The sequence below is a fragment of the Humulus lupulus genome, chromosome 3 (genome assembly GCF_963169125.1).
Source record: "Humulus lupulus chromosome 3, drHumLupu1.1, whole genome shotgun sequence".
Classification (NCBI taxonomy): domain Eukaryota; kingdom Viridiplantae; phylum Streptophyta; class Magnoliopsida; order Rosales; family Cannabaceae; genus Humulus; species Humulus lupulus.
Window position 1 is genome coordinate 284,863,081 of NC_084795.1, and position 27,647 is coordinate 284,890,727.

The 27,647-nt window shown below is 36.1% G+C and overlaps 3 protein-coding genes across 4 annotated transcripts; 2 read left to right on the plus strand and 1 right to left on the minus strand.

Moving 5' to 3' along the window:
• On the plus strand, positions 1 to 1,581 carry LOC133825885 (uncharacterized). The gene has a single exon (XM_062258778.1). The coding sequence runs from the start codon at positions 1 to 3 to the stop codon at positions 1,579 to 1,581; it is 1,581 nt and encodes a 526-aa protein (XP_062114762.1).
• Positions 1,582 to 4,881: 3,300 nt separating this feature from the next.
• On the plus strand, positions 4,882 to 9,294 carry LOC133824901 (uncharacterized). The gene is made up of 2 exons (XM_062257921.1): positions 4,882 to 4,995; positions 7,559 to 9,294. Exon 2 carries the CDS (start codon positions 7,589 to 7,591, stop codon positions 9,062 to 9,064), a length of 1,476 nt encoding a protein of 491 aa, XP_062113905.1. The 5' UTR covers positions 4,882 to 4,995; positions 7,559 to 7,588; the 3' UTR covers positions 9,065 to 9,294.
• Positions 9,295 to 17,210: 7,916 nt separating this feature from the next.
• LOC133824902 (subtilisin-like protease SBT3) lies at positions 17,211 to 20,221 on the minus strand. 2 transcript variants are annotated; one of them, XM_062257923.1, is made up of 3 exons: positions 20,051 to 20,221; positions 19,788 to 19,957; positions 17,211 to 19,554 (listed from the first exon to the last, which is right to left on the minus strand). In XM_062257923.1, the coding sequence occupies exons 2-3, from the start codon at positions 19,813 to 19,815 to the stop codon at positions 17,423 to 17,425; spliced, it is 2,160 nt and encodes a 719-aa protein (XP_062113907.1). In that variant the 5' UTR covers positions 19,816 to 19,957; positions 20,051 to 20,221; the 3' UTR covers positions 17,211 to 17,422. The 2 variants fall into 2 exon arrangements, with proteins under 2 accessions (XP_062113907.1, XP_062113906.1); XM_062257922.1 differs by lacking the exons at positions 19,788 to 19,957; positions 20,051 to 20,221 and having other exon boundaries at positions 17,211 to 19,767.
• Positions 20,222 to 27,647: the final 7,426 nt, after the last annotated feature.

A 27,647-nucleotide genomic window follows, 5' to 3' on the forward strand; every position in this document is an offset into this window, starting at 1 on the left:
ATGGAGGATACGAAGATGATACGAAGTCATGAAACTGAGGATAGCAATACAACGCATCAAAAGTTGGAGGCTGGTAACCAATCACAGCCAGAGATCCGTATTCAAATGTGTGATTTAGATGATGATACGAAGTTTCTTGATCAATTTAAAGGAAAGTCAAATTCAAATCCTGAAATGGCGAACAGCACAACTAATGAAGCGCCTAAAGGGATAGGATGGCTTCCACCGATTTTATTGCAAAATAATCAGGACTTTGTAAATACTTACTGCTATCCTCGGGAGTTGCCAATCGGTCCTATATATTACAATAAGTGCTTTAAGGTACTCGGGTCTGATCAAAATTCTAAAGAACAATCGATCCCTGCTCGCCTAGTGAGATTATCAGAAAAGTTCAATAAAAAATACGCCCTCAAGATTAAAATGGCTACTGTGTTCATCCAAGAATATTTTTCCGACCAGAATGAGGGAGAAGAAAATGCACTCAAAAAAATCAATGACGGCATCAAAAACATCAGAGCGGCGATACATACAGCTATTGATGCGTCAAATGAGCATTCACTAATTGAAAATGAAAAACTGGCCAGGTTGCTTTTCTTGGATGGGTGTACAATACTACAGTTCATAAGGAGCTATATTCTGGATGAGTTATTACAAAAGTTTCATATTGATGGTCATCAAAAAAAAGTGATAGCAGAAGACTTGTTCTTGCTTCAAAACCAAATGCCCTTGAAAGTGATCATTGAATTGTTATCAAATGTGAATAACGTTGACAAACAAAGAGAACTGATAGGGTATATTGCTAGTTTCCTTCACATGAACAATTTCACGACAGATCACTCTTCAGATTACGGCAAGTCCTTCTGTGAAAAATTACTTTCCAATTATCCCAAAAATGAGCCTCTTCACCTCCTTCATCTTCTCTACTGCATTATCCGTAACAACTCTTCAGCACACCTTTCGCCTCCCGATGCTCGTGGTATTCAGAATCAAGACTTTCGCAGTGTAGAAGAACTTAAATCAGTTGGTATAGACTTTGAGCCGAGTAGAGGCGGCTACATTTCTTTCAGAAATAGATGTTTAAGCATGAAAGGGCATCTGAAACTCCCTTCAATCATTGTTGATGATAGGACCGAGTGTAAGATGATGAATCTTGTCGCTTACGAAATGTGTCTTCCAACAAGTACATCTTACTTCCACGGTGGCAAATATTATGCTTCCGGAGAGCAACCAACCCAATATCCCGTCACTTCTTACGTGAAATTCATGGATGTTTTGGTCGATAGAGGAAAAGATGTGAAAGAACTAAGGGCCTCAAGAGTACTTCGGAACCGCCTCAGTAGTGATGTCCATGCAGCTAAGCTATTTAACAAAATGGGGTGGAAATGCTTTGACCCAGCGTCTGACTTATATGCGAATGTCAGGAAGGAGATGGAAGATCACTGCAAGAATAATTGGGCGATGTGGATAGCCCAAGTCCGCGACAAACATTTTAGTAGCCCCTGGACTATTGTTGCTCTTTTGGCTGCTGTATTGATTCTTTTGTTGACTGCCACTCAAACTTGGTACGCTATCAGATCCTGATCACTTGCTCGAAAGTGGCGCACAAACAATTATCTTATAATTTGGTTTTCGCTTTTGTTGTCTGTGATGTTGGATATATATATATATATTTAATTATGACTATATCTACGTACGTACGTGCTCATATTCTACTTGGTTACAATAATAGAACTTGTTCAATGTAACTTTTGTGGAAAAATAAAATTTACTTGTTGAATTTACTTGTTGCAGTTTGCATTCAATCAAATTCGAAGCGTGCTTTTTTGTCTGTATGGTGTCTTGTTTGCCGCCTATAGTTTCTCTCTGTCTCTCTCTCTCTTAAAAATTCTGTTTTTGTTGGCTTGTAATTGCAACATTCTTGATTGATTCACTTGAAAAATGTCGAAGAAATAAACAACATAAAAAAAATACTTGACTAGAAACTAAGTGTACTAAAACGTGAGAATTGAAAAATACAAAGAAAACGAACATGATTTTTACGAATAAAACAAACAGAGACTTTTGTGAAGAAAATGATTAGATATATTACAAAGAAAACGAACAGAGACTCTTGTGAAGAAAACGATCACAGATTTTACAAAGTATAAAAACTGAAATTTTACTTGGGGAAAAACTAGTAGAACTTTTACGAAGGAACACTAACAGAACAAATATAATATAAGTATGCTAACTGAGCAAAGTATACTACATGTGCTAACAGATCAATTATAGCACAATACACGAATAGAAAATAATGAAAGAAATAACTAACAAAATTAATTAAGTGAAAATGGATATTACCGAGATAAATATCTAAGTTGATGTAAGTACTGTTGCACTTAAATACCTAATTTTTTTTTTTACGGCACAAGTACTTAACGTTTTTTAGTTGTTGCAACTATTACTTTTTCCTATTAAGTGACAAATACCAAATTTTTTAAAAAGGCATATTCACATAATAAATAACTGTTACACTTAAATGCCTAACTTTTAACTTTTGTAGTATAAATAATTAAAAAAAGTTAAGTTCTTTTAAAAAAAAATATTTAAATCCTAAATTTAATTTGTTATACCCATTTCTGGAGTATCACTACCTTCGGCCCAAATCATGCCTATGACCCTATCACTTATTACTTTGTATAATTATGGAAAAATTACATAAATTACGGTATTTCACAAAATAATTTGTTTTATACGGTAAAAGTGATGTGATTTTTACTATCAGAAAATCTGACTTGTGACATATGTTTTGACTTCTCTCTAAGCACTCATTTTATAAACTCAATTATGCAATTTAATTTAATTAAAAAATCAATAGAATAATAGCCATTTTAAAGCCCTAGGTCGAAATTATCATGGGCTTTAGGCCCGTGAAATTTCCCATTTGATTATAAGCCCATTGGACTTAAAATCAAGGCCTGTATTATTTTCTATCGATTTAATTAATTAAATAATTATTTAAATCCTTTATCAAATTAATTATTTATAATTTGAACCTTGATTTAAACTTATTTATTAATTTAGATACCAATTTATCTTAATCAATAAATCTTCCATAATTTCTCTTTTCTTCTCAAAATTACACAACTCTATGAAACTACCAAAATTGACCTGGTCAACTTTGATAATTCTAATTGATAATTAAATCAATTAATTGAGACTATCTAGATGATTTTATCCAAGGTACAATGGGGACCATGAGCCTATGAAATCAAGCTCCAATAAGTTATCATAAATCTAACAAATAAATTTACTAATTCCTTGTGACTCCACTATAAACTCGAAATTGCACTCTTGAATTCATAGAACGCTCTATAACAAATATAGATATGCTATTAATTATCCATTGTTACAACCATAATTGTTACCCAATCTTCTATAGACTGTCTACAATGAGATATGACTAAAATACCATTTTACCCCTAATTGTATTTTATCCTTAAAACACTTAGTTCCTTGTAAATGATATTTCAGTAAACTAATTTAATTACTGAAATGAGATCTCTATCATTTAACACCTTGAACCAAACTAAAAGGAAACCATCATTTCACTTGTTCATCATAAGCTATAGATGTTCATATCTATGATTAACACTCCCACTCAATTATACTACCGAGTTCCCAAGATGTAAGTATGGGCTAATCCGTAGGGTAAGCTGGTAACGAACAAGTCAAATAACTCAAATAATACAATCAGTTAGAATACTAACCACTCAGAATTGAGATTGAATTGACCTAGGGTCAACTATATGATATGACCATAATAGATAATAACGGTATGTTTACTTATCTTATTAACTGTCAATATCGGTCCTGTCCGATGTAACAAATACATATGATCTTATATACTTTGCTAATGTTCTGGAAAGAACATAACACTGTAATGTGTAAGTAGATCATATCGTAGATTGACAAGTCAGTGTAAATCCGGTGCATTGACTAATCTTAGGACTAACTTATTTTGAACATATAATCATATTTATATTCCACTGTGATGACGTCTATAAATAAGATTATCTATATGCTCGGGATTTAATAGAAGTTTATATTAAATAAATAATCATGAAAATAAAACATGTGAGCAAAGTGATTGACCAAGTCAAAAAATGATTTCTATTCTTTTATTGATAATAAAATGAGATTACAAAGAATTTGAGTTTTAATTAGGGCATAAAACCCCAACAGGCTCCGCCCTCCCCACTCACGGCTCTGCTCTCCCCACCCGCGGCTCCGCCCTCCAAGAGCCCCTCCCCCGCATCTTCGCCCTCCCCCACGGGTAACCACTACCTTGTGCCAATTCTGAGACCTCCTAAGGTAATTTCATTATTTTTTTTTCATTAATATATATATATAAATATATAGATTTATAATTATATGTTTATTTTAGTATAAGTAAATTGATTATAGAATTAGGATTATGAATCTAAATTTTATTGTATAGGAATTATAAAGAAGATAAAATGTAGTTTAGTTTAAGTTTTAATGTAGTTTAGGTTAAATTAATTAAATGTTTAATTGAAATTTTTTGTTAAAATCTATTTCAATAATTTAGTTTAATTTTGTAATGTAATTATATAATTAGTTTTAATTGTTAATTGTAAATTTTTAATTGTGGTTATGTTTGTGGATTTTTTTTTGCAGTTGATTGGATTTGGTGGTGATCACATTTGTGGATTTTTTTTTTGCGGTTGATTGGACAAGGTGATTCCCTGAAACTTTAATAAGGACAAAGTGTGGCTCAAACTTTAATTAGGCGTCCCCATTTTTTGGTGTATTATCGTCTTATGTGTACATCAGTGTGGCTCAATTATTTTCCTTCAGCCTTATCCATTCAAAATAAAAAAAAATTGCAAATCAGATACTATTGACATGGTAATGGTAATGGTATGGTTGCTCATCTTGAAGCCAGAGGAAGAGTTTGCTGAGCCGAAGTAGATTTTCTACAAAGCAACTTAAGTAAGCAGATCCAAACCCAAAACATCTCTCTCTCTCTCTCTCTTTAATTGTTTTTTTATTAAATAAAATATAAAAAAACTCAGATAATCATGATTTAAGTTTCAGTAATGCGCATTAGATTCTATATATTAATTTCAAAGAAATTATTCAATCCTTATCATCTAAGGGGGAAAATAATTTAAAACGAATTCTATATCTGGTAAGCTTTTTGTTCCCACAATAATAAGAAATAGAGAAATTTAAGCCATTCGGCTTAGATCCAATGGTGAGGGGGTTTGGGGAATGGGAGAGGTCTAAAGTTCCAACCTCTTCCTTTAGGTTATTATATGTTTGAAGTGTAGTTGTAGTGGAGAAATTTAAATAATATATTTTTATGGAGAGACAAAGTTTTTTTTTTTTTAATTTTATGATTTTAAAGAAATTTTTATATTTTTACGATTTTGTCTGTTTTTCATATTATGTGTTGTTTAAGTTTATGTATAATTATTTTCATGTTGTTTTTTTTAATTGTTTAAGTTTATGTATAGTTGTTTTTTTGTTGTGTTGATCTCTGATTGGTGTTTAGTTGTTTTCAAATATATTTTGAATATTTTTTTAAAAAATATGTTATAGCATGGTTTTGGTTGATGTCTAGTTGTTGTTGAATTGTTATTTTTTAGTTGTTTTTGGCACCGAATTTTTGTAAATAAAAAACTTTAAAAATCGTATTATTTTGGAAACTTAAGTAACATTTTGAAAAAAAAAAAAACAACCATAAAAAAAAGTAAAAAACAAAAAAATTATATTTATGAAAAAATCCCTAAGAAATAATATCAAAAGAAGGGTATTAAGTCACAAACCAATTATCACATTATGTATTGTCCAAAAAATACTCATTTATTATTATACTAATAATAATTAAAAGGCTAAGGCATTATCATTTCATGCTTGAAAATGAGATATTATTGGAAAAGAATCATTGATTTTTAAAGTTGATTAAATAACACATTTCTAATAATAATAATGTAAGTTCTCCCTTCTATATAAATTTTATTCAATACTGAAAAAATATAAAAGATAAATCGAAAATACAAAATTAAAAAACATAACAATTTAAAATTATAAAAAAATAGGTAAGTAACAATATAAGAAAAATATTAACATAAATCACACACTAGTACATTAATTCATTTTAAAAAAAATAAACAATATCCACAACAACAGAAATAATAATAATATGCCAATCAAATGTACATGTAGTGTGATTTATGTTAATATATATAAATATATATATATTATATAGGAATTTTCCTAAAGGGGCTTCATTTAAGCGCTACTAGTAGAACCCTCAGTATTCTCGACCTGTAAATAATTTTCGACGCGATTTTTTTTATGACCGTGTATATTTTAGCTATTTAGAGCATGCTACAAATTTTTCAGAAAATTCTGAATAGTTTACAGTATTGAAAACTAAGTTCAAACATGTTGCACGCGTGACTAATTTTTTTATGCATGTGGAAAACAACATGTTTGAATCTAGTTTTCGGTACCGTAAACTATTCGAAATTTTCTGAAAATTTGTAGGATGCTCTAAACAACTACAATATACACGGTCATAAAAAAAATCACGCCGAAAACTGTTCATGAGTTGAAAACAGTGAAGAAGCCACTGATAGAGCTTAAAGTGAAGCTCATATAGGAGAATTATCATATATATATATATATATACTAGATACAAGTAACGTGTAATATGCACGATTGCTTAGTTTTCTTTATAGAAATTATTAAATTTATATCAATGTCATATAAATTTTGAAATAAATATCATATTTCAATTAAATAATTTATTTATTTTTGTTTAAGTTTATGTTTGTTCTAGTTTTTGAATTTGGGAGTGACAACAAAATATTATATATTATATATTTAATGTAATATTAAATATTATACGTGTATTTTAAATTTAAGTTTCTTGCTATTTTTTTTAAATAAAAATTTGTTGCTAATTCACAATAAATTATATTATATGTTTAATACCATATTATTCTAATAAATGAGTTTAAATTTTATTTAAGTTATAAAACATATGATTTATTATTTTTAAATAATTATCATTGTAAAATATATCAAAAATATTATATTTTAATTTGTTTAATTATTTATTATTTTTAAATAATTATCATTGTAAAATATCTCAAAAATATCATATTTTAATTTTTTAAATTATTTATTTTATTTTATTTAAATTTAAGTGTTTACAAACTACTGTTAAATATAAGAATATTCCGTTAAAGTTAATATTAAAAAAAAGTAAAAAACTGTTAAAACAAAAAATTTCCATTATCTACACACATATTATATAGAAGAGATATAAGGTTGTGCGTAAATACTTATCAATGATATTATTAAAATATTTTATATCTTAAAAATATTAAAGATCATTAATAAAATTTATGTGCAAACATAATTAGATGGGAAAGTGTAAAAGAAAGTGAAGACAATGTATTTATCATTAATCTGTGGTAGTATATTATTATTATTATTTTATGTATACTTGTTTGGGCAGTGACTAATCTGAATTATTTAGATCATCTCGTTGGGGGTCAATAGATAGAATATGGCCGAGAATGAGGATAGACGTATAACGCATCAGGAGGAGACCAAGCTGGCTGATAATAATGAACAGTCAGATAGCCATATTCAATTAAATGATTCATATACGGAGTTTATAAAAGAAATCAAAGTGGAAATACAAGAAGAAACTAAAACGAGCAAAGCAGAGGAAGGTGGGCATAATAGGATAGGCTGGCTTCCACAGATCTTGCGTCGAGATAATCAGAAATTTGTATATACATACTGTCACCCAAGAGAGTTGCCAATCGGTCCGCTATGTTATGATCCTTCTATTGACTTACCACAAAAGGAGCGTGATCACCTGAAAGATTTAATAAAAAATACAAGGGACCTCAAGATTAATTTGGCAAGGAAGTTCGTCGAAAAATATTTTCCCGAGAATGGTCAAGTGGAGAATGTACTGAAAAAAATCAAGGAAAAAAGAGGCTTCAAACTCCAATTTTGTGAGATAGATGTAGGTGAGGATGCACTGGTACGAATCCTTTTCTTGGATGGGTGTACAATACTACAGTTTATAGAGAGCTATATGGAAAGGAGAGGAGGATTAGAAGAGTTTGGAATTGATCGTGATCGAGAAACATTGATGGTGGAGGACTTGTTCTTGCTACAAAACCAAATCCCCTTCCAAGTCATTGTGTTGTTCTTTGAATTGATGAAAGATGAGGATCATTGTGCCAACCTGAAAATGGATATTGTTTTTTTCCTTCACATGAACAATTTCATGACACATGAACCAATGCTCATCTACTACTTTTATGACGAAGATGAACTTCTTCAAATACGAAATTGCGGTGTACATGTTCACCTTCTTTTCCTTCTTCACTCCTTCATTGCAGGTCATAAATACAACCGAGTTGACCAAATTTCTGATCCCAAATCAAAACGGGGAGGATATAACTTTCGCATGCGCAGCGTACAAGAACTTAAATCAGCTGGGCTAGAGTTTAAGCCAACCTCAACTGGTTCCATCTCTTTCAGTAGTAAATGTTTTAAGATCAATGGCCATCTTAACCTTCCCCCATTAATTGTTAACGAAAGGACAGAGTATAAGCTGAAGAATCTTGTGGCCTACGAGATGAGTCTTCCTCCTCATTTCCTTGACCAACAAACTCAGTATCCTGTGATTTCTTATGTGAAATTCATAGATGTTCTGATTGATAAAGAAGAAGATGTTAAAGTGCTAAGGGCATCAAGAGTGATTCAAAACCACCTCAGCAGTGATGCAGATGTAGCTACGCTAATCAACAAACTAGGGTCAGAGTGCTTCAACCCACCACATGACTTGTATAAGAAAGTCAGGAAGCAGATAGAAACTCACTGCCAGAAAAAGCGTGCGATTTGGATGGCCCAAGTTTGTGAAAAACATTTCAGCAGCCCCTGGACTATTGTTGCTCTTTTGGCAGCTGCATTAATTCTTTTGTTGACTGCCACTCAAACTTGGTACGCAATTCGCTCCTGAGTTACTACAAAGTGGTGCAACACCAATTAATTATCATATTATTTTGGTTCAACTTTTTTCATTTATGGTTTTGGCTGATGTAATATGTAGTTGCACATATATATATATATATATATGTGTGTGTGTGTGCTTTCGCCGGCCTGTGATGTTGGATATTTGTGACTATATCTATAGGTTCGTATGCTGTGTTTGGTGTGCATATGTAATAAATCCTCTTCTTTGTTAGGACAGTAATAAATTTAGTATGTCATCTCTTTTAATTAGAGCACTCTCAATTGGTGCTTTACTTCATCTTTTAAAATACCATTCTAAAATATATATTTTTCTATTTTACTTTTAAGTTTTACATTATACCATACATCAGATTCTCTATATTTTTTCTCTATATCATTTAAATATTATATTTTCAAATATTTTTATCCATTTCAAATATTTTCTATAATTATTAATCTATATATTTTTCAATATCAATCTATATTTTTTTATTTTAATTATTAATATTATAAAATATATGATCAACTTACAAATATATCATATTTTAAGTATATGTAATATTGTGCTAAAATGAAAATAAAATATATTAAAAGATTAAATATAATAATATTATAAAATATAAATAAAATTCTTTTAATAGGTATATAAATATATAATATATATAGAAATAAAAAAAATGATGAAATCTATATATAAATATATATAAAGAGAGAGATAATAATATAACATATTTACATAATGAATAGTGTAACATAAATCTAGCTAAACACTATAGACAAAGGTAAAAAAATTTAAAGGATAAAGCTTTCATTGTATGACTTTTTTAGTACTCCTTAGTTATAATTTAGCTATATAGTAAATATAGCTACTCCATTGGGAGTGCTCTTACAATGATAAATATATCTGCGTCGTATGATATACTAAATTATGGTTGCTCGGACAAAATTAGGACTTGTGTACGCAGTCGCGCCATGTTTGATTCGATTATTGATAACCATTATTTAGTTACGCCTCTGGGATGTAAATCATTTGGTAAATGCAGGAGATATTTTCTCCATCCATAATCACAATTAATATGCCAACCCAAATAGCTCTTCGGTAATGCTACCCCTCAGACATGCTAGCCTCTTGGACATGCTCCCAGCTCATCGGACGCACGACTACCCGGCATGCAGCTCCTCGGTGGCCAGTTATTCAGACAACAACCCTCGATGTGCTTGGATCCTCAGATGTACACCCCACTCGGCATGCCCCTCGACCCGATTGGAAAAACAGAGCTCCTCGGATGCCCAGCCAGCAGCTCCTTGGACGCACGACTACTCGGATGCTCAGCCAGTAGCTCCTCGAACGCACAACTACTCAGAGGCCCAACCAGTAGCTCCTCGGACGCACGGCTATTCGGATGCCCAGCCAGCAGCTCCTCGGACGCATGGCTACTCGGATGCCCGCCTGCCACCAGCCCTCGCACACCTGGCTCCTTGGACACGCGCCTGCCAGCAACACCTCTGACACCTGGCTCCTTGGATGCGCACCTGCCAGCAACCCCTCGGACACCCGGCTCCTCGGATGCGCGCCTGCCAGCAGATCCTCGGACAACTGGCTCCTCGGACGCGCGCCTGCCAGTAGCCCCTTGGACACCTGACTCCTCGGACGCGCGACTGCTAGCATCTCCTCGGCGTGCCCCTTGAGTTTCCTGGACATGCGGCACAACCGCTCGGGCATGTGGCTCATCCACTCGGACAGATGGCATAGCCACTCGGGGGCACGCCGCACAGCCGCTCGGGCATGCCTAGGCCTTATGCTCTGAATACTTTGTTTAAATCTCTCGATAATATTATTACTTCCTTAAATGTCTTTCTTTGGGGAATCAAATAAATTATTTTCGCAAAGTAGTGTATATATTTTTTGTTTCTCATTCATTTTCTGTTTGGTTTACTCCAGGGACTCATCACTGTTAGTCATGTTAAAAACCGAGCAGTAGACTATAAGGAGTTGGTCAAGGTCTTGAATGATCAATTGGTGGAAGCCCAGACAAAGATTAAAAGTCTGATCGAAATCTGAAGAAGATCTTCAATCCAAGGTTGAGCAGGCGGAGAAGACCATTGCCGGGCGGGATGGATCTCTATGGGATTGGCTGATGAGAATAAGAAACAAATCCAAACCAACAAGACGTTGGCTGACCCGCTAGAAAGAATGACTCATGAGAATGAGGAGTTGAAACAAGACAAAGAAGCTGATCTTGCTCGTTATGAGGGGATCTATTTCAATTGCTTCTACCAGATATGGAAGCTGAACAAGCCACTTAACCTTGATTTTCTCTCTTTTCTCAGAAGAGGCAAGGGTGAAAGAGCTTGCCAAATGCAAGGCAAAGGCCGCCGAGGAGGCAGCTAATCTAACTGACACTGTGCCTGCCTTTCTTGATCTATCATTCCGACTAGAGGAGGTCCTGTATGCTGACGATGGTGCTAACTAGTCAGGGACTAGTTTTACCCGACCTGTAGACCCTCTTAGCTGACCTGAGAACTTCCTATCCATCAATAGAGTTTCCTACTTAACCAGTGAAACATGCTCAACCGACCAGGGAAGTGGTATCTGCTCTCCCGACTAGGAAAACTTTGCACCTGACCAACTGAACTTTGTATCTGGCTAGTAGTTTACTTTTTTTCTTATACTCTTGCGAAGGCAATTGCTGCTTAGCAGCTTTGATATTTTTCTCGTACAGCTAAGCTGTTGGCATTTATACTTTACTTTTTTTTTTGCTAACTTGAAACATTCTAAGTCTTTTTAGACTTAAAACATTATAAGTTTTTTGTGAATAGTAAAATCACTCTGATGTATGTCTTATATTTTCGCATGAGTACTTAGTTTTCTAACTTAGAAATTCTAGACATTTCATAAGTCCCTACTAAGTATACTTTCTCACACTCTTATTGCTCTAACATTTTATGAGCATAATGTTTATTGTCACACGAATATCTGCTTCTAACTTGACATATTAAAAAAATTCCAAGTTACTTAAGCTCTGTCAAACAAGTTAGCTTAATGGCCTTTTTTGACTTCAAAAATTTACAAGTCAGCCTAAAAACAAATATATTAACTCGTGCTCTTATTGCTTGTGTTAAGTTATATACCAGTATACCCCATGTGCCCCCCATGTGATCGAGGGTTGAAAGAACCTTGGTCACTTGCTACTTGACCGAATTTGTTCGAGCAGTTAATTACTCGTGAAACACATAGAATATATGGAAAATATTCGAGCAGTTGAACACTGCTTGAACGTACTGAGCAGTTGAACACTATCCGGATTTACCGACCAGTTGAGCACTGTTTGAAAAATTAACACACATGCATATTTGTAGCAAGAATCGACCACGCTGCGCGTAGTCTCTTTTATTACTCGTAAATTAAAAAAGGACAAAACGTGTCTAATAATGAGTCTTAAACAACAAAAATTGTTCAAAAAATAAATGGCTGGTTAGCAAATAACCAGCTCATAAACCAAACTTAAATAACAAGTTAAACAACTTGAAATTAAGCTACCACTCTGAAAGCGGTATTTAGAAATAATATATCCATAGACGCTCGCCATTCCAGTGGTTCCTGATCAAGCTCTGTTCACCAAATCTGATCCTAGCACTCCCGCTCATGTCGAAGTGTCTGGGCATACCTCTCCCTTGCTTTGTTACTATCCTTAGCCAAGTGTGGACCTCCGCATATAGTGTTTAAGGTAAAGTCCACAGGCCCAGGTTGCAAGGGTGGAGACCTCTGTCGTTTGAACCCAGGATTGTCGCTGCCTCATTCTCCTTGGGGTGTTTCTGCTCGGTACTTTTTCAACTTGCCCGACCGGAGAAGAAATTCTATCTCGTCCTTGAGGTGATTGCATTCATTCGTGTCGTGACCATAATCTCCATGGAAACGAAAAAACTTATTCATGTCTCTCTTACTCATCTCTTTCCTGATGGGTGGAGGTTTCTTGTAGGGAACCTCTTCATGACTAGCAAGATATATTTCTGTTCGGCTGGCCAAGAGAGCGGTGTAATTAGTGAACTGAGGCTCATACTTGGTTGACTTTTCATTTGAACTCGACTTAGCCGTCTTTTCTTCATGGCAGTCAGACCCGTTATTCCCACGTTTCTTCCACCATTCTTAGGAGGGTCAGTAGATTCGCCTAGATTGTTTATACCTTTCTTCTCTTTCTCGATCGCGTCATCCAATTTCATATACTTATCCGCTCGGTTAAGAAATTGTTGAAGTGTTGAAATTGGATTTCTATGAATACTATCCCACCAAGGACTTCGATAAGTTATTCCAGAGGATATGACAACTATCTTCCCCCCATCTCCGACATCAGTTGCTCGGTTGGCCTCTCTCATTAATCTCTGTATATAATTCTTTAGAGATTCATCATTTCCTTATTTGATATCTGCCAAGTGGTTGGCATAAATTGGTGGAGTCCGAGCAGGACTGAATTGTCTACAAAAATCCTTCCTGAATGTTTCCCAAGAGTTAATGGAATTTAGCTTAAACATCCAATACCACTTCTGGGAAGTATCTGAAAATGTAGTTAGGAAAACTCTACACCGATAATCGTCACTTACCCCGAGCAGTTCCATCTGGTCATCGAATTTCCCAACATGTCTGATAGGATCTGCTTTTTTTGTATATACCGGCAGTACTGGTGCTTTATATTTTGCCAGCGACTGGGCTCCTCTAATCCGAGCATTGAATGGACTGCCATGCCTGTGGTCTACTGCATCCATTCTGGAAGGTCATTTTGATAAACCTTGCACTGCAGCTGTTAGCGCGTCAAGCTGGGCTTGGGTGGCTGGTGCAACTGGCGACGTTCCAAGGTTTTGACCTCCAGGTCGGGCATTTCCATCTTGAGCATTGTCGTCAAGTATTTCTATTTGACTGGTTGGGCGGGTCAGATCTTTCCCTTCGACTGGCACAGTCTTCCTCTTGTTGGTGACAATGTCATCCTTCTGGGAAGCATGTTCTCGTAGTCGATCAAACACCGTACTTTTTTCGATTTTTTCAGAGGGCTTACTACGCGAGACATGCTCTCTCTCACTACGATGCTGGTCGGGATGTAGTGGTGGCTTTTCGGGTCCCGGGTAGTATTTTCTTCCTTGCTGGTGAGTGCCTTCCTTTTCTTTTTCTTTTGACCGGTCGGTCTGATGACTGTCTGCCTCATCACGACCATGCCCATATTTAAATTGCGAAGTCTTCTTATCTCGAGGAGTCTTGGTCTGATCCTGCCTGGGTGGAGTCTTCTTACTGCCCGATCGGTACTTTCTGATCTAGAAGTTTTTGATCGGTGGCTCCTGGAGAGGGTTATAGAGTTCTCCCTCTGTGTCGAGGTAGTTTCAGAACAGACTCCATCACCCTCCCGACCAGGGGGGTCGCTCCTACTTCTGTCCGGTCCTCGTGAATTGGCTCTGCCAGCGGTCCTCTGACCAATATTATCATCCTTTGCTCCCTGGGTGGCTGTTCCTCGTGCTGCGGTCTGGGCATTGGCTTGGCCCAATTGGGTAGCCGCTTCTAGAGCAAGTGCTGCTTCACGATGTCTCTGGTCGGCTTCCCCCTGGTGTTGTCTGATCTCTTCACTTTTGGCCTCCATCTTGCACCTTTGCTGTTCCAACACAGCTCTCTGCCTAGCCATCTCTTCAGCGAAAGACTCCCTCCGAGCATTAAATTGCATTATCTCCTCCTTGAAAGCCCCGATGGCCTTCTGGAGTTGTTCGACCTCTGGAGTTGTTTCCTCGAGAAAGACCCTGGGCTCAGTCTCAGGGTCCTGAGGTCCAGGACCTTCTAATCTAGCATGCTCTTTTGATGCACCTGGCTTTTTGGACGCCATACTGGTATTCTTGGGTGCCATATTGGTAGGATAGCACTGTATTTCTTCTATTCAGGCTCTCAATGAAAGCACCAAAAATGTTGACCACGATTTTGGTCAACTGTGAGTAGATGGAAAAACGACAATAACCTTGAATAGAAAGTAAATAACACAAGTAATTTTTATAGTGGTTTAGCCCCAATTTGTTGGTAATAGCCTAATCTACTTAGAGTTGTGATATATGTAGGCTATACTTAAGATCGGATGAACCTTAGTCAACTGAGTTTCTCAAGTATGAGTAGAAAAGTATAGTGTTTCTCTCTTTAAACTCTCAGAAAATACTCCTAGAATGCCCCAAGTAACGGTCCCAAAGTCTCAAAACCAGAGAGAGAGTTCTCTCAGTCTCCAAAGATTAGATCCCCCCAAAATGATGCCATGAGCCATTTATTTATAGGCTCATGGATCGTACATGAGAAGTATCCCATTTTGACGGGGTCATTGGTTGTTTCAACCAACTTTAATTAATAAAATAAAAATAAATTCAAATTACAACAATGTATCTATTATTCAGGGACGTTTGAGATATTCCCGTGACAATTGCGAACGACTCGGGTTGAAGTTGTTACTGAGTTACTTAGATGGTAACTTCTTAGAACCAACTCTGTCCCCGAAGTAATTGGTCGGCCAAGACAACACCAAACACACCACCGGTCGGCATAGGCAAGCATCTCTCTAGCACACCTCTGGTCGATATAGGCAAAGCACACCTCTAGCCCACCTCTGGTCGATATAGGAAAACACACCTCTGGCACACCTCTGGTCGATATAGGAAAACACACCTCTAGAACACCTCTGGTTGGCATAGAACACTACTGGTTGGGCATGACATATCTCTGGTCGGGCATGACACATTACACCATTGGTCGGGCATGGCAAATCTCCCTCTGACCAGCTAAATCTATTCCCTGACCAGCAATATCACAACTCCACAGGTCAACATCCAACCTTCACACTTCTTTCATCAACACATTTATTGAATATTAATGTGTCATTTACTGACTATGCATGACCACTTGTCCTGTCCGACTGCCACATCATTGAACAAAATTTTGGGGATAACAATAATGTTTGTTAATTAAATTTGAATTTTTAACATTTAACATTTAAAATTTTTAATTTAATGTTTTAGGTGTTACTTTTGTATTTATCAAATTTGAATTTTATATATTTGTATTTTATTTTATTATTTATGCTACAAATATTAAAAGATAAGTATTTAAGTACTTCAGTTACATAAACTATGTATTTATGCCACCAATATCTCAAATTAAAGCGTTTGGTATTTTGCTCTTAACGGATAAAGTAATGCACAATTGCAACAAAAAAATAAACGTTAGGTATTTATGTCGTCAAAAAAATAAGTTAGGTATTTAAGTGTAACAAAATTATAAACTTAGTTATTTATGCCGTCAATATCCCCAGAGAGAATAATGAACATAACATAAAGACACACTAATATTTATACTGGTTCGGACAATTTGTCCTTCGTCTAGTTGAGCACCACCGCAAGCATTATTGATCAATCTTTGAACAACATTGTACAACCCTCTTTCCTCACAGTTGAGAAGAACACAAAGTAAACGAACACAAAGTAAACGACCGTACAAAATTCCTTGTACCCAAACACAACCACATTTTCTCTCACTTACAACCAAAACCTGTTTTCTCTCTTTCCTGAAGGAAAAACGAACATATTGCTCTCAATCTCTCTCATAAGTTTACAAGTGAATAGAAAATATAAGATCTGACAAAGTGTCCCAAATGATTCCCAAAACACTTATATATAGCTAATAGGCTTGTAAACCAACTTAACTCTCTTGATCAATTGCTAGTAAAAAGCGGTCAGAGATTTGACCAATGAGGAAAAATAAGGAAACGTACATTGATATTGCTTGCATATATGCGTGTTTCCAATATGTGCAAAGACATTGGAAACGAAAATCTAGTGGGAGAGTTGGTGAAGCTCGAGCATCTTCAGTATAGCAGGATTTTTGGAAGTGATGATAATTAATACTGTACTTTGAAAGTTGGATTCACTAAATTATGGCTTAGACATCAATGCAATATATATATATATATAGCTAGTTGGTGTATTGTAATTTTAATTTTGTTGACGCTGATTTTTGTCAACTTGAACAATCTATAAATGTATGTTTTAAAGTATTTTAATTATATTACTGTTATAATTAACTATAGTTTTGCTACTAATTTTTTTTGTCTGATTAATAATGATAATGATTATTGTGTTTCTAAGTCTCATGCAACAAAATAAGTTATTATCACAAACAATACATACAACTAATCCTTTTCCATGACATGTCTACACATATGATTTAGCAAACTAGAAACTTAAACAGCCTAGTCGAAATCAAATTAGATTGAGCAAATGAGAAATGTGCGTGATATAAAGCATGGTACGTAGTGGTGAGTGGTAATAATGATGTGCAATATTAATTCAGCTTATTAGCTTACGAGACCGCGGTTGAATCGAGGCTTGTGGCCACTATGGGGCTTCTGACCACATGTTTGTCTTCGTAATCCTTCCAAGTCAGGTATCCAAAAACTACCGTCTCCTTCAACATTCTCGGACCTTCTATACTCAATTTGAAGCTTTGCTTCTCGTTCTTCTCTCGGAACACCAATTTGTCTGGGTTAACACTAACCTTCAACCCCTTCATGGGACTCACACTTGCCAAATACGTTGACTTTCCCTCGCCTATATTCGTCACAGTCCTTCGGAACTCCTGTACTGCTGTCTTCAAATTCGATTCCGAGTCATTTCTATTGAAGAACGCTATAAACGATGGATAGTTAAGATCAAACGACGGGGTCGAGCAATTCACCGAGGCGGACTTGGTAATGATTTTAATATGCTTCTCTGTATAGTTTAACGCGCAAAGAAGATTAATATAATCTTCCAGTTCTACGTCGTAAATGAGCCCTGGGTCGAGAGCCTTGTTGGGGTTGATATGGCCTGCTCCCATAGCTAGCGGGCTGGCTGGTTCATCTCCGAAGCCTATGTCTTTGATGGGGCCAAGAGTGTTGTCGTAGTTGTCCGAGGTGGTCATCATGGCTGAACGTATGGCGGCAGGGCTCCAGTCGGGGCGTGCTCCTTTAATGAGAGCTGCCACCCCCGCAGTGTGGGGACACGACATCGATGTTCCCGATAACAGTTTGAAAGAACTGTTAACCGTAGCAGCTGTATTGTTTGACGGCCACGCAGCCAAGATAAGCGATCCGGGTGCCATTATATCTGGCTTCAAGATTGCCGGACAGCTTGGCGAAGGCCCACGAGAAGTGTAGCTAGTTGCCTGAGGGGCTGGTTTAGTTCCGAGAACTGTTTGGTGAAATTCCATACTTGCTTTCGGTTCCGAATCAGTCTTGATGTAATCTTTGATGATTTCGCCATCTTTCCAGTTAAGATAGATGGCCGGGAATGAGGTTTGGATGTAGTCCTCCAAGTCGGTGTTGTTGGTAATGAAAACAGCTCCAGCTACACCAACGTTCTTAACATTACTCAATTGGTCCGATAAGGAATTGTTCCTATCCTGACAAACGACATATTTATGCCTGACTTTCTTCAGCTGCTTTATATTGTCACATTCATCCATAAAGATAATCGGAATCTGGGTTTTGGACGAATTCCCCGGGAACAAAGATGAGCCCGAGACGGAGGCTCCATTCCCGAGATTGAGTATTCCGGCGAAACCTCGGTCAATTGTACTGGCCGCAACCGTTAAAACCCAAGGAATCCCATTGTGCAGTGTGCCAAAGAACGGTCCTTTGTTTCCCGCCGAGGTGGAGACAAAAATACCTTTTTCCAGGGCAGCGAAGGTGGCTATTGCCACGGGGTCCTCATGCAAAGGAACCCCATCCAGCCCAAACGATAAGGATAACACATCTACACCGTCCGTTATCGCTTGGTCAATGGCTGCTATTACATCCGAAGTGTAACCTTCACTCCACAAAACCTTGTACATCGCCACTCGGGCCAGCGGCGCCACCCCTCTAGCGGTTCCGTTGGCATATCCAAAATACGAGGCACCTGTCACGTAGTTCCCGGCGGCCGTTGATGAAGTGTGGGTGCCGTGACCATCGGTGTCGCGCGGGGAGTTCATCTCAATCGTAGTGTTGGGGGACTTGGCGAGTAGTCCTTTGTTAAGGAACCGGGCTCCGATCAGTTTTTTGTTGCACAAGGAGGAGTTGAACTGGGTCCCGCTCTCGCATTCTCCTTTCCACCTGGTCGGAATCTCGGACATTCCCTCGTCACTGAAGCTTTTGCTCTCGGGCCAAACACCCGTGTCCACCAACCCAATTATTACGTCTTTCCCGTAGTTAGATTCCGGCCATGCTCCGGAAACTTGATTGAGGCCAAGGAATTGGGACGAGTGTGTGGTGTCAACTGTTATAGGTAAGTCTCTGATCGACGAAACATAGCCCGGAGCGTTCTTTATGGCTCTGAGTTCCTCAGCCGAGAGACTCGCGCTGAAGCCTTTCATGACATGAGTGTAGCTGTAGATGAGTTTAGAAGACGATGACATAGTTGACGATAAGGTTGCTGAGTACCAGGAATGGTGATCGGAGTAGACTTTGGGCATTGCTGATGAATCCATATGGATTATGTAATTATCAGATTGAGCAGAGATACTACCAAAAGATAAGGAATGCAATAACAAACAAGTACAATTCATGAGTAAAGAAGTACTAGTTCTAGTAGTACGAGAAGCCATATTGGATATACATGCGAAGAGGAAGGTCTTAATACTACGTTAATATATAGAAACTGTAAGTGTGTGTGATATATATTTACAAAGAGTGATCGAATATACGTACCCTTTTTTTTATGTCCAACTTGTTCCATAAGTTACCTCTGTTGGTTGGCTGGGGACCATTGGCACACTCAACTTTGATTGATACTGTTTTTGCGCGTGAAGAGAGGAGAGTATGTGCCATAGACAGAGACATCCCCGAGTACATAGTAGCCTTAGTCTTAGAGAACCCACCTATATATATAATTCACATATATAAGTAGTAGTTGATGACAAAAACAAGATTATTATATATTGGTTTCGAAAATAACAACAGCAACAACTTACAGTGAGAAAAGCTAGGATGTATGTGAAATAATGGAACCCCATTATTATTCTAAGGCACTGCTTACTTCTGTGTATGTTTTGATATTGTAATAAAATTGTATGTGAGTTCATAGTTATTTATAGTAGTGTCGTTCAGGGTAGACAAGGAATTAAGAATCAAGGTTCCCTCTCAAATTATCCGTGTTTTATAATTTGTCCAACTAATATATTACTGACACATCATATTACTAAAGTAGTTAACAATTTTTTAATGAAAGGAAAATTAAGTAATGTGTCAGTATTATAGTAGTTAGACACATTATGGCATACGGTAATTTGACATGTGATTTTGATTCAGGAATTAAGAGTGTTGTTATTTGATACCTTAAGGTGCCAACACCACATGAGGTGACACTTTATGGTTGGTTAGCAATATCCCATAATATTTATTGAATTCAAATGTGTAGAACCCGATATTGAATTACACCAATAAAAATACGCCACCTCCTAATGGTAGCAATTCTTGGGAATTAAGGTCGGTACATGTACAATAATATTAAGTTCTCACCGAATAATTACTTCCAACTGTCCCTGCTTCATTAATATTAATTAATATTGGGGCTGGTGGATAGACGTCGTACCAAGGTATAGTAATGTACATTTATGGAGTTTAGTAGGAGTTGAATGTCCTACTCGTCTTGATGATTTTGATGTTATATATAGTATACGTTTCTTTGGGGTTTGTTAATTTGTTCTATAGTCATGTCTAAGATCATCAGCTATAAACATAGAAAGATAAGAAAAGAAAAAGACCATTCTAAGAAACCATAAGAAGATTATGGATCAAGAACAAAGTTTGTGGGAAAAAGAAAAAAGATATTTAGACTTTATTATGGATCAAGTTATAATTGTGAATATGCAAATAAATTTAATTATAACTTTATATCCCTAGCTTTGCGGGAATTTGATGGACCAATTTCAAAGAAATTGTGCAACCGACTGTATAAAAGTGACTTATTATAAATTGTCAATCAATTCAATATTCAATCCTTTGAGGTGATCAACTTTTGAGTCATCAGAGATTTTTTGCATTTAATAATTTGGGACATCAAAGAGTATGTAAGCAATCAAATTATTGAGTTATAGCTTGATCATCCTAACTAATTAATGTAAGGGGAATGGCTTAATTCTTTTCTTAATTTTATTTTGCATTACTCTCTATCGAAAATTTACAAAACTAAAGTGCAAAAAAGTAGACTCTAGAAAGAATTTAATTCCACCAATCAATCATAAAGGAACATGTTTGTTATTATGACAAAAGTCCATATTAATTAATTATATTTCTGAATTAATTATATATTAGCCAATGTAGACTTTACTCAGAGACGTATATATCACTCATCGCAGTAAGCAACGCCGGCCCCAATTAATAATTAGTGTCTTCGTGGACCAAGACTTCCCATGTTCCATCGATATCGTATGTATTTTGGGTCATGGATATGTATGTGCATAAAAGCTAGCTCAGAAAAGTAATATATATGTCCTATTCTTATGAACCTTCATGGGGGTTACTAGATTTTAACTCCTTTCTCCCGCAATAGCAATTCTGACAACAAATGCGGGGGAACTTTTACGCAACACAACTACAGGCATAAAAGGACGATTTGACTATAGTATAGGTTAGATGATTTCGTGAGCAGAGTTTAGGAATCTGGTGTAGGCGCTGGCCGTAGCATAGACGAGAGACTCGCTGACCCACTAGGAGTTTTATAAGCAGAGTTGGTAAAAGGAGCTGCTAACAAAAGGGCGAAGGCAGGATTGAACTGATTGATTGATTGCTCGGAGGTGTTGGGAGAACTATCTTTATTTATTTTTATGTATATCTAATATTAAATAAATTAATACGAGACAGCCTAAAATATGTATCTAAAATTGAATTTAAAGAGAAACAATGAATAAAATACTTACAGTATACGTATTGGAATTAAATAGTCATTCCTTCAGTTTCTTTAACTCTTGAATCATTTATGTCGCAGAGTATTATCAAGAAACTGAACCGATTTTCTATTTTCTTCACAACCTTACAATGTATCTTTAGAATCACCTAGACTAGTATGAGCAATTCTCAACAAATGGGATAGATACGGAGAAGAAGAGAAATTAATCAAGAGGATTAGAAAAAAGACTTGTGTTTAGAGAGAATCTAAAACTATCAGAAAACTAGTGATTAAACTTATCTGTCGTCTTAGAAATCTTAACTTATGACTTCTCTCCAAGCACTCATTTTATAGACTCAATTAGGCCATTTAATTTAATTAAATAATCAATAAAATAATAGCCAATTAACAAGCCTAGGTCGAAATTATCATGGGTTTTAGGCCCGTGAAATTTCCCATTTAATTATAAGCTTATTGGACTTAATTAAAATTAAGGTCTGTATTATTTTCTATTGATTTAATTAATTATTTAAATCATTTATCAAATTAATTATTTATAATTTGAACCTTGATTTAAACTTATTTATTAATTTAGATACAAATTTATCTTAATTAATAAATCTGTCATAATTTCTCTTTTCTTATAAAAAATACATAACTCTGTGAAACTATCCAAAATTGACATGCTCAACTTTGATAATTCTAATTGATAGTTAAATCAATTAATTAAGACTATCTAGATGATTTTATCCAAGGTACAATGAGGACCATGGGCCTATGAAATCAAGCTCCAATAAGTTATCATAAATCTAACAAATAAATTTACTAACTTATTAATTCCTCGTGACTCCACTATAGACTCGGAATTGCACTCATGAATTCATAGAACGCTCTATAACAAATATAGATACGCTATTAATTATCCATTGTTACAACTATAATTGTCACTCAATCCTCTATAGACGGTCTACAATGAGATAGGACTAAAAGACCGTTTTACCCCTCATTGTATTTTATCCTTAAAACACTTAGTTCCTTGTAAATGATATTTTAGTAAACTAATTTAATTACTGAAATGAGATCTCTATCATTTAACACTTTGAACCAAACTAAAAGGAAACTATCATTTCACTTTTTCATCAGAAGCTATAGATGTTCATATCTATGATTAACACTCCCACTCAATTATACTACCGGGTTCCCAAGATGTAAGTATGGGCTAGTCCGTAGGGTAAGCTGGTAACGAACAAGTCAAAGAACTCAAATAATACAATCAGTTATAATACTAACCACTCAGAATTGAGATTGAATTGACCTATGGTCAACTATATGATATGACTAGAATAGATAATAACAGTATGTTTACTTATCTTATCAACTGTCAATATCGGTCCAGTCCGATGTAACAAATACATCCGATCTTATCTACTTTGCTAATGTTTTGGAAAGAACATAACACTGTAATGTGTAAGTAGATCATATCGTAGATTGGCAAGTTAGTGTAAATCCGGTGCACTAACTAATCTTAGGACTAACTTATTTTGAACATATAATCATATTTATATCCCACTGTAATTACATCACCATAAATAAGATTAGCTATGTTGACCCTCGATTTGGCCAACGACACGGAGTCCAATATATGACAGGAAATGAGATTACAATTAAGAGCTTAATCTAATGGTAAAGAATAAACACAAGCGTTTTATAGTGGTTCGGCCCCAGTGAATGATAATGATCTACGTCCACTTAGTGCTAATATTAATATTGAATCCCAATGTCGTGATCAAAGAACTAGGGTTCTTGAGTTTCTCAAACCTTGGGAGAATTACAACAAAAAGATAGATAATCGCACTATATGCTTTCTCTCAATATTCAGGAAAAAGATTCCAAGAAAAAAAGTCCATCTCCTTGAGCTATTTCATACGTATTTATAGGCTCAATGAGGGTCACATGGGCCGATGGGCCTTAACAACCCCTAATATACGTGTATCAAGGTAATAAATATGAAATAATCAATGTAGTTATTATAAGATTACAATCTTCAAAGGAAATAAACCGAATCATACGACCCGCCTGGTCGTATCTATTAGTCAGGCTTGACGAAGCAATGCACAACTGGTCGATAATCGATCAGCACCTCCGCCACGTGTCAACCACGTGTGAGAAATCCTTGCCACGCCATCAGCAGCCGTTTTTGGGTAAACATTTGCCCCCCAAGTTTACTTTACTGCGACCAGCATAAAGTAAACTTAGGAAAATGACCCTTCGCTTACCCCACAAAATCTGTCAGAGCCGCTCATGCCTTCTCGAAAAAGGTAACCAATCATGTCTAATCAACCCTTTTTGGTTTCCCAAATTTTTTTCCGACGGCTATTACACTTCCCCATACTCTAAAAAAAGTAATTCATGATTACCTCTTTTATCGTGTCGCAGTCACTATAAATAATACCCCAAATTCACATTTTCACTTTTTACTTTTCACTCGCCATTTTCTTCTCAAGAGCTCCAAAGAAATTCGACCTTCAGAGCCTAGGAATCCCAGGAGCTTTCATCGCTGATCCAATGAACTTCCGTTCGGATGCTCAAAGCTTTCGTGTTCAGACTCCACCTTTCATCCAAGTAAGTTTCACGAACCCCTTAGACGTTTGAGTTGCCATGCAAAATTGTTTTTTATTTGGTAGTGTTTCAAATGATGCAGGTGGAACAAGTAAAAGGAACATGGCTGAGTTTGAAGTTAAGCTGAGAAACTTTGAAGGAAATACTCAAGCTACTACTGATATGAATGACCAAAGTGAATCTGAAACTGAGCTAGATGCAATAGAACAACAACCTGATCTATATGGGTATCAACTAGCAAGAGATCGAGAGAGAAGAGTTATACAACCTCCAGCAAGATATGCTGAAGCTGACTTGGTGGCTTATGCACTTGCATCAGTGCAGCAAATTGACACACCAGAACCCAACAGTGTTGAAGAGGCTCTTTCAGGGAAGAATAAGGCTGAATGGAGTCAAGCAATGAAGGAAGAAATTGATTCATTGAGCAAAAACAGAACATGGGATTTAGTTGGAAAACCAAAAGATGATATGCTCATTATGGGAAATGACAAGACAGTGATAAAAGGCATCAAAGACAAGTTGAAAGATGAATTTGAAATTAAGGAGCTCGGTCAAATCCAAAAGATACTTGGGATAGAAGTGACAAGGAACATAAAAGATGGGATTCTGAATCTTAAACAAGCAAGTTATATTCAGATGGTACTTCAGAGATTCAACATGCAGGATTCAAAGACTGTTTCAGTACCTCTAGGAGGACAATTTGTACGTTCAAAAGATCAAAGTCCAAAGACTATCGAGGAGACAAAGGAAATGGCAAAGGTCCCTTATGCTATGGCACTAGGGTGTTTAATGTACATCATGGTCAGCACTAGACTAGACATAGCACATGCTCTAAGCATTCTTAGCAGGTTTATGTCCAACCCCGGATTAGAGCATTGAAATGCTCTTAAGTGGCTACTTAGATATCTAAATGGAACTACTGAGATGAGACTAAGATACAAGCAGATGGATAAGAAAGTTACACTTGAAGGTTTTGTAGATGCAGACTATGCAGCAAGTAAGGATACAAGGAGGTCAACTACTTCATATGTATTTACCTCAAATGGAGATTTCATATGTTGGAAGTCCCAACTACAATCAGTGGTGTCACTATCAACAACTGAAGCTGAGTTCATGGCCACCACCGAGGCATTATAAGAGGCAATATGGTTACAAGGAATGCTACAAAAGTTGAAGATGACGAAAGGTAAAGCTAAGATATACTCAGATAGTCAATTCACCTTTGTAAAAATCCAGTATACCATGAAAAGAGCAAACACATTGACATTCGTTTATTTTGGATAAGAGAAAAGATAGAGGAAGATGTGATATCATTGGACAAGATTGGTACTGAGGATAATCCAGCTGATATAGGAACTAAGGTGCTACCTGTGAACAAGTTTAGACATTGCTTAAACTTGCTCAACCTTGGTAACTAATGCTGGAACTATATGATCGTTATCTCTACAAGTGGAATTCTATTTAGGTTGTGATTTGAAGAATCTAGGTGGAATTTGTGGGAGTAGTTTCTCCAAATCCCAACTAATTTTGTTAATGGGTTGTTTGGTTCTCAACTATCATAACAACCTCATTAACTTAATGGTTGTTTTTAGTCCTTGGTCTATAAAAGGACATCTTGACTCCACTTGTAAAAGAATGAGAAGAAAAACACAGTGAAGAGAAAACACAGGAGAACGTTCAGTTGAAACAGAATAAACACCAGATTAGAGAGAAATAACTCAAGTGTGGAAATCAGGATTGAGTATTGAGAAAGGTTGTGAGAGCTGAGTTTGGGGAACTGTATTGAGAAGCACAACTGTTGGGAAAGTGCTTGCTCAGGGATTGAGAGGAAAACACCTGTGTGATTGAGTGTTTAGAGAGTTTGATCCAAGATTGTTCCAAGAAGCTCCATTGAAGTCTTGTACTCATTTTGTTGATTGAATAAAGAAGAGATAGTAGTTCCTAAAACTGGATTAGGTTCAAGATCACATTGATCTTGTTCTGAACCAGTATATATACTTGTGTTGATTTGTGCTTTCATATTTTTCGTTTTCTAATTGTTTGATAATTAGTCTTACTGATTTGTGTTCTTAGATTCATCTCTGGTTTACCGAGATTCATCTTAGGTTCTTGAACTGAGAAATTTATCCTCACTTCCAACAGTATCCTATATAATCGCATGAGATCAGTCGTGCAAGACCCTAGGTCCTAAGTAACGGCTAAAAAACCTAATTGTTGAGCTATAGATTGGGTCGTTATGGGCTAGACTACCCTACTCTAGTGAAGATGGCTTGAGGTTTGCAAGTTCTTCTTAAATACAAGCGACTTGTGGACTAGGGTTAATAACCTGAACCACGTAAAATTTGGTGTTCTTATTCTTCTTTTTTAAGCTTTTCTCTTAATTTGGTAGTTGATGAAAAATTCAATCAACAATTTGATGCTTTCATTGAAAGCTTGAAGAAAGCAAGAGTTTCAACAATGATGAACACTTGAAACCGATCAGTTGCAAATGATGACCTCCGAGCCGCAGTGGGAGGAGAACAAGTCTGTCCACCTCCTGCAAGCATTCCAGAGGTGGCATATAACGATGGATACGACAGAGAAGGTGGAGATAGTGAGTCTTCGTGTTCAACTCAGTTTGAACAACTACCTGGTGGTTCTCAGGAACCAAGTCGCCTCTCATCAGACAGAGATGGAGGCACTAATAAACAATATCACTACCTTGCAAGAGGTGGTTAACACATGAGGGCTACGTTGGCAGCCCAAAGACTACACGTGGACCCCAACTACACGTGGACGCCAAGTTGAAATGCTGCAATAATTAACTAAGTAAAAGTAAATATGTTTCGGTACCGACAGATGTTTAAGTGTCAAGATTGATAGGCAATCTTTGGTGGACTAATAAAATTCCACGCCCCTTTTATTATATGTTCCAAACCAATCATAATGCAACAATACTCAATTTTAGCTAAGGTACTTTCGCTGCAGAAGCTTTGTAGACAAATTTATAATTAATTACATACATAATTAATATTTATAAATAATCAATGGATGTCTTTCGGTGAAAGAATTTATTATATATA

Excerpts from the sequence above, each read along its gene's own strand:
- LOC133825885 (XM_062258778.1), top strand. The coding sequence starts at position 1 with ATGGAGGATACGAAGATGATACGAAGTCATGAAACTGAGGATAGCAAT.
- LOC133824901 (XM_062257921.1), top strand. The coding sequence starts at position 7,589 with ATGGCCGAGAATGAGGATAGACGTATAACGCATCAGGAGGAGACCAAG.
- LOC133824902 (XM_062257922.1), bottom strand. The coding sequence starts at position 19,684 with ATGGCTTCTCGTACTACTAGAACTAGTACTTCTTTACTCATGAATTGT.